The 8,006-nt window shown below is 33.3% G+C and overlaps 1 protein-coding gene across 1 annotated transcript in view; it reads left to right on the top strand.

Moving 5' to 3' along the window:
- The first annotated feature begins 314 nt into the window (after nt 1-314).
- The window catches only part of LOC106468054 (cytochrome P450 18a1-like), a 61,294-nt gene continuing 53,602 nt past the window's right edge, over nt 315-8,006 (top strand). The window contains exons 1-2 of the mRNA XM_013928451.1: nt 315-413; nt 6,783-7,022. Of these exons, the coding sequence (XP_013783905.1) occupies nt 315-413; nt 6,783-7,022 (339 nt within the window). The remainder of the gene's footprint in view (nt 414-6,782; nt 7,023-8,006) is intronic.

Below are 8,006 nucleotides of genomic sequence, written 5' to 3'. Positions count from 1 at the left end.
AATCAAACTTTACACAGGTAAATGAACTACGATACCTCTTGTTTAGAGCTAAAAAGGGAGATGTCGAATCAGAGTATCTTCCACCATGTGATGATATGTGCAAATCATCAGGCAATCTAGAGGAAAAGCTTGGAACAATTTCCAGACATAATAAGTATTGAAGATAATGGTTGGATCATTGAAGATGGGTAGCTGAAGATCGAATGGATGAAATGACTTCTTGCTCCTGATGTTTGTAATGGAGCTTATTGCATGCATACATAGCACACTTTGCAAACTTCCTGATTGCCTGTTCTCTTGCTTGTAGAAGTTAAATGTGTGATAACTTATATGAAGAAGATTATGACGATTTATCTTCAGAGGATGGTCCAGAAGGAGAAGATGGTGATGATAGAGATTCAGATGACATTCAAGTCAGACACTGAAAACGTACAGAAAGGCCATGATGGTGATTGAGATGGTTTTCAAATGCGAAAGTGATTAAAATAATGCTGCTTTGAATTACTAATAATTATAATTATTAACCTTCATCACTTCACTCTTGAACGATGAAAGTTACCTTATGTTTTAAATCAAAAGTATGACTTGTCTATAAGATATTGTTACGACAGCGGGGGGTTACATGACGCTAGTAACACGTCATATTCTCGAAGGTTCGTGAAGCCTCGAGTGTTTACTAGATTTTCGGTATTCTTGTATATAAGACCGACAAGAACTGACGGCAACAATGCAGACAGAGAGAAACTGACAATTGAGTCGAGCACGTGAGTCGTTCGTTGTGAATTATAGCGTTTGTTATAGCGTGACTGTGAAAATTAAATGTATTGCAAAGTTGTATTCAGAAAGAATAAACCAGTTTTATTTAAAACAGGACTTGTATCGCTAAAGTTTCTTCGAAAAGAATTTTTCGGAAAATTAACTAACGACCAGAGACGTAACAGTATTTTAAGATATTGAGAATAAACGTCTTGAAGCACAGCTTTACTTTTTGTCTTAGTTCAGATGTTAAAAGAGTCAATATGGCGTCAATTATTCAACGAAATAAGCATAAACAAAACGGCTTTTATAATTTAACCATTGTTTTTGTTATATAATAAGCAAAAAATGTTTAATTTTAGTTTTCAGCACTGAAAGAGCGTTGTTTTTGTGCATACGATATATATTTTGGAAAATTTCGGTAAACTAACGGTAACCATAGAAACAAGCTCTTTTCTAGCATAAAGCTACTCAGCAGAAAGGTCCACCTGGGCATTTTGGCATCAGGAGATATGTACCAATCCAAATTGCATAATGAGACTTTGCCCTCCTTGATAATACCAATTGGCTAATTTTCAGGTCCTGGCTCATGGACTAAAAATATAGTCAAAGTAAATTTAAGAAAAGAATATTGTGCATTTATAGATCTTTCTAAACCTTCTAACATTATTCAACAGACTATTTTATGAATAGATTTGTTAAGTCTGATATTAATGACTCCCCTTGTTTGAAAATAATGTATGTAAAGTTAAGGTAATAATAACGAAAAAGAAAGTATTTTATTTCTCTTGCCACTTGTTCTACAAGCTCACAGAACGATAACCCTAAGACCTATAAGTTTTCACAGTCATGTACTTATAAAAATTCCCATTGTTCTATAGCACAAAGTTGTAACTGACTGACAAACACACTCGCTAACTCATTAATCGATCGAAAACAATATAAAAGATTAACTAGCTAATTAAATAACTTATTCTCTTTTTTGTATATTTTTACAATATCCCCCCTCTCCAGTCTCTAGAAAATTCGAGACATCGCGTACTCAATACGTCACATAAAATCTAGACATTCAGGAATTTTTTAGGCGTTATACATCATTTCTACATCATGGCAAAACTTCTTCTGTCAGAAAATATAGACATCTAAATTAAAATATAAAAACATTGTTCACGACAATATAAAAATAAAATCATCCCAATCCTGAAGTTTCTCCCAACAACTCGACAATTTCCTACCGTTGCATATACATCACCAATCATCACAATCCCTGCAATATCATATATCGCGTTCACGGTTGCCGTTCTTATGGTCAGTAGTTCAAAAGCAAGGAGCAAAATGCCTGAACCTCGGGGTTCTCACTGTGACCTGTTCGTTTAATCAATTGTGTGCATTGTCTGTTCAGGTAAATAAACAGACTTACTCAACATTAGTGTTCACTTCTTCAAGAATGCCCCCCAGTGGCACAGCGGTATGTATGCGGAATTACAACGCTAGAAACCGGGTTTCGATACCCGTGGTGGGCAGAGCACAGATAGCCCATTGTGTAGCTTTGTGCATAATTACAAACAAACAAATCTTCAAGGATTTTCTTTGTCTTTAAAAACTTAACAATAACTCCTGAGAGTGGTTAGCATCTTACCAAGATAATGAAATATTTCAATTATTATTTCACTAACCTAATTCAGTGACTAATGGCTCAATATTTTGTAAAATATTTTTAAATCCTCAGATTATTTGTTTTTGTACTACTTTAATGATTTTCCGTTTCAAAATTCTTATATTTTAATGCTTCGCTCTCTCACTGTAACGTATTCAGGGTTTCTTTATATTTACGACAATTAATTTTAACCCCAATTAGTTCCATTTTCAAAGGCCCGATAACCTTCTTTATATATATTCATTATTCTCATTTATTTATTTTATTCAAACCATTGCAAATTTTTATTCCGTAAAGTTAGTTCTTTTCACTTCTTTCTGTCTCTGATTATTGTAATTTACTCTACTATTCACGTCCAGATTATTTTGTTCTGCATATCCTAAAGTAAAGTAAATAGCTATATTGCACCTTCAGGATCCTTGGTTAGGCTAGTGTTTCTTCGCTTTTTAATTATTGTTCTAATATTAATCCCAAATAAATTCTCAGTATTTTTCATTTGAACATTTTTGGGCAACTCAGAGTTTTGTTCTGAATTTCCTGAACTTATTAAATATTGAACGATGGCCTGATGGTTAGGGCACTCGACTCGCACTCTGAGCGAACGATGGTTCGAATCCCCATCACACCGAACATGCTCACCCTTTCAGCTGTGGAGGCGTTACAATGTGACGTTATAATCCCCTATTCTTTGATGAAAGAGAAACCCAAAAGTTTTCAGTTTGTGGTGATGACTAGCTGCCTTCCCTCTACTCTATTACTGCTTAATTAGGGACGGCTAGTGCAGATAGCCCTCGTGTCGCTTTGTGCGAAATTCTAAATAAACCAAAACCTGGAATTAAGGAGTACTCAACGAGTTTATAATTCAATCTGAAAAGAGGAATTATTAATTAAGTTTAACTTTGCCTTAATCATTATGCATTATTTGTAACACACATTAAAACGTAAAGGTTTTTGTGAGTGATTTACGAATTTTCTTTTGTTGTTTTTTACATAATGGTGTGACATAGCAACTCCTGGTTGCCACACGCTCTCTGTAAACAACTGGTGACAGTTATTCTTCTGACGCAATTTTCAATATCAAAGACATGTACAAGTACGACAGGCTTGTCTTCTATGAGGAGCTCCTATGTATGTTTTCAATAACAGGTCAAACCTGTACGGCTTGAACTTATTTCTTGCGATATACGTTTCCACTTTTTATGCATTTATTACTCATATTTAAAACGCAATTCTAAATTAAAAACTGCAGTGTGTTTCTATAATCTTGAGAAAAATAACATAAATATTCCTGTACATAAATAACAAGGAGAAATATATGTAGATTAAACACGACAGGTAATGTCGCCTTTAATTTTAGGAGATAAAACAAAAGATTTGGAGAAAAGAACAATCAATTATCAGTAGGGTTGTTATTATTGAAATTGAAAAAAGGTTAATCGATATACAGTAACTTCTCACTGACTTATGTGATACACTTTTAGACAACGAAAAATAACTTCCTACGCTCTTGCTCGTATGTAATACCTTTTGAAAAAGCGAAACAAAAAACAAAAGAAACTTCTCACGAGCTTACGTAATACACGTTAAATCAGTGACAGAATAGCTTCTCAAGCGATTATATAATACAGATTGAGGCAAGGAAAGAATAATTTCCGACATGTTTATGTAATACACTTTGAAGAAACCTAAAAAATATCTTCTCATACGCTTATGTAATACACTTTGAAGCACCAAAATAATATTTTCTCTCACGTTATATAATACAGTTCAAAGCACTGAAAGAATAACTTCTCAAGCGCTCATGTAATACACATTGAGGCAACGAAATGATAACTTTTCACATGGCTATGTAATACATATAGAGGTAACGAAAAGATAACTTCTCACGTGCTTGTGTAATACACTTTGAGACAGCGAAAGCATAACTTCCCATGCTCCTATGTAGTACACTTCGAAAAAGCAAGGAAATAATAGCTTCTCACGCGCTCATGTAATACACTTTGAGGCTACGAAAGAATAATTTCCGACGTGTCTATGTAATACACTTTAAGGAAACGAGAGAATAAATTCTCACCCCCTATGTAATAAATTCTGAGGTAACAAAAGAATAACTTCTCATGCGCAAATATCATACATTTAAAAAACAATGAAATAATAGCTTCTCACTCACTTATGTAATACTGTTTAAACCAGTGAAATGATAACTTCTCACCCACCTATGTAAAATATTTTGAGACAACGAAAGAATATTTTCTCACACGGTTATATAATACAATTCAAAACATTGAAAGATTAACTTCTCAAGCGCATATGTAATTACACATTGAGGCAACGAAAGGATAACTTTTCACATGGTTATGTAATACACTTTTAAACAGTGAAAGAATAACTTCTAATGCACTTATGTAGTACACTTTGAAGATGTGAAAAATATGTTTTATAACGCTTATGTAACACTCTTTCACGTAAGGAAACAATAAATATTTTGCGCTTAGGTAATAAATTTTAATAAAGGAAGGAAAGAATAACTTCTCACTCGTTTTACGTAAAACATTTTAATGCAGTAAAAGAATAATTTCCAACGAGCTTATGCATTACACTTTCAGACAATATAAGAATACCTTCTCATGCGCTTATGTAATAGACTTTGATTCAGTAAAACAATAACTCATTACGCGCTTGTTTATTACACTTTAAGTCAACGAAAGTATAACTTCTCAAATGCTTTTGAAATAGGTTTTCAGGCAACGAAAAAATAATTTCTCACACGCTTTTGTAATATACTTTTATTCAACAAAAAATAACTTAATACGCTCTAAATACGGCAAGAAAAGTATAGCTTGTCAAATGCTTAGATAATACACTTTGAGGAAACGAATGGTAGTCTCTCAAACGATTATGTAATACAGTTTAGGCAACGAAAAAATAATTCCTCATGAACTGATGTAATAGACTGAGGTAACAAAATAATATCTTTTCAATCGCTTAGGTAATACATTTTGAGAAAAAGAAAGAATATCTTCTTATGCGTTTTAGTAATACAATTTATGGCAGCGAAATAATAAATTATCACGCGCTTTTCTAATAAACTTTGTAATGAATTTGTTATTATATATTCATTTTAATATCAACGTTTGTTTAGATTAAGTTTATATTTAAAAACATGCATAGCTTATAGTGTTAGATATGTATTGCGAAACTCCCGCCTATTTTCCAAAGTTGTAGAAGATTCTCGAGAGTAAGAATCAACAATGTATGTATGTACGTAAACGCTTAAATGTAGCTCAGCATTGTTACGTAAAACTGAAAATTCGAGAAAGCCTCCACACGCCTATAAATATAACCAACGGGAAGCGCTAAAAAAGAGTATCTATTTCTAGTTTGCTATAGTCAGTGCGCTATAAACTTTGGAAGCTATAAGTGTGACTGTTATAACGTTTATCAATCGGAAAACTTCAGATATTTGATCACGAGAATTCACAAAGTTCGAACATTACAAATCATTTAATTTCACTGGATTCTCATCGGACATTAGGTTTTTTTACGAAAACATTACCTCACGTCACCAACAGAAAAAATATCGGCGTGTGATCAGCGAGAAGGAAAAAAGCTAGCTAGCTCACTGTTAAGTGAATTGTACCTACATCAACTCATAATCAACTCGCTCATCGTGAGCCTTCGATAAGATATCGAAGAAGTTCCAGACTGGAAAGAATACTTTATATTGCTTGTAAGTTTGTGAAACTTTTGTTTATAAATCATTGTTTGTAATAACTGTTATTGTAAATTGTATTGTTGTGTGTATATTAAAACGTATTTCTGTTAAAAAAGAAAACTGTGTGTATCAATCTTGTTGGCAACTATCATAAACTGACTATATATCGGGTTTTACTTAACTACTAAATCCAAAGTACAATTTAACTATTAAATTTAAATGTATCAGTTAACTAAATTTCAGGCTATTTGAAATTCTAATATGTAACATAATAAATTGGGAGTTCATGTCCGAGATCTGTATCAGAGACAAAATTCGATCTAAATTCAAATTCAAATCACAATTGAATTTCTAATTATCAGTGCCAACAATATTTGATCATGTCTAATTATCAAATTTTCTTGTATTACCTTCCCTTGAACAACTAGAAAAATATAACAAAAATGAATTGCTCGAAATTGCCAAAGTTTTAGAACTAGAAGTTAAAAGATCAATGAGAAAAAATGAACTAAAAATGCGTATTATCGAAATACTAGTCGATGATAATTTGTTGACTGATGAAGCATTAGAGGAATATTCTAGTGTCTCTACTAACCAATCGGAGTTGATGATAAAGATAAATGAGAGATCTAGCTAAAACTGAAACAAATCGAGCTTGAAGAAGCTTGTATCGAAGCTGAAATAGAAAATAAACGCAGCGAGGCCGAACAAGCTCGTATCGAAGCCAACAAAGGGAAAGAAAAAGCTCGAATCGAAGCCGAGAAAGAAGCTCGAATCGAAACTGACAAAGAGAAAGAAGAAGCTCGAATCGAAACCGAGAAGGAACAAGTTCATATTGAAGCCGAGAAAGAACGAGCCAGCATTGAAGCTGAAAGGGAAAATAAACGTCTCGAGGCCGAAAAAACTCGCATTGAAGCCGAAAAAGAAAATTAGACTGAAAGAAATGGAAATTAATCTCAACACTGATCGACCAAGGCAAAATGACAACTTCGAACTTAATCGATATGCTAAAGTACCACAGTTCAATGAAAATGAAGTTGATAAATATTTTCAACATTTTGAAAAGGTTGCCCAAACCATGGAAAGGCCCACCGAAAAATGGTCATTATTATTATTGTTATTACAAGGTGTTTTAACTGGTAAAGCACAAGAAGCTTATGCTGCTCTCTCTCTCTAGAAGATTGTACGAATCATGATAAGGTTAAAGCATCTTTTCTCAAAGCATACGAGTTAGTATAGGAGGCTTCTCGCCAAAAGTTTAGAGGTTATCGCAGACAAGATAATCAAACTTATATGGAATTTGCCCATGAAAAAGAGGTTTATTTTGATCGATGGTGAAATTCTATGTATATTGGCAACAGTTTCGACAAACTAAGACAATTATTTCTAATTGAGGAATTTAAACGTTGTGGAGGTGACGACCTCAAGACTTATTTGAATGAAAAGAAAGTTGAAACACTACAGGAAGCAGCTGTTTTTTCAGATGATTACACTTTAACACATAAAACCACTTTTCATAAAAGAAATTCCTACCATCTCAACAAAAACCTGTATCTGTTCAATCCACTAAAGTTGAGGATTCTTATAAAAAAATCTAGCTCATCTAGTTGGAAATATTTTGACAGTCGGGATAAAACTTTTTTTAAAACAATCGAGGTCTGTCTGCCATTTTTGTAAAAAAACCTGGTCATGTTTTGTCTGATTGTTGGTGTTTGAAAAAGAAAAAAAGAAAAGGAGGCAACACCCAGTGCGTTTTTGTCCACATATGGGCGTGGTTTCATCAAATCACCGGTGTTGTTGATATGACCACTGATATAGAGACTGATGTAATCAGGGAGGAATTTAGACCTTTTGTGTCTCTTGGTTCTGTGTCTTTGA

This window comes from Limulus polyphemus, unplaced genomic scaffold, assembly GCF_000517525.1.
Source record: "Limulus polyphemus unplaced genomic scaffold, Limulus_polyphemus-2.1.2 Scaffold2850, whole genome shotgun sequence".
NCBI classification, from domain to species: domain Eukaryota; kingdom Metazoa; phylum Arthropoda; class Merostomata; order Xiphosura; family Limulidae; genus Limulus; species Limulus polyphemus.
The sequence above is the reverse complement of the archived record's forward strand: the minus strand, read 5'-3'. Positions and strand labels throughout refer to the sequence as shown.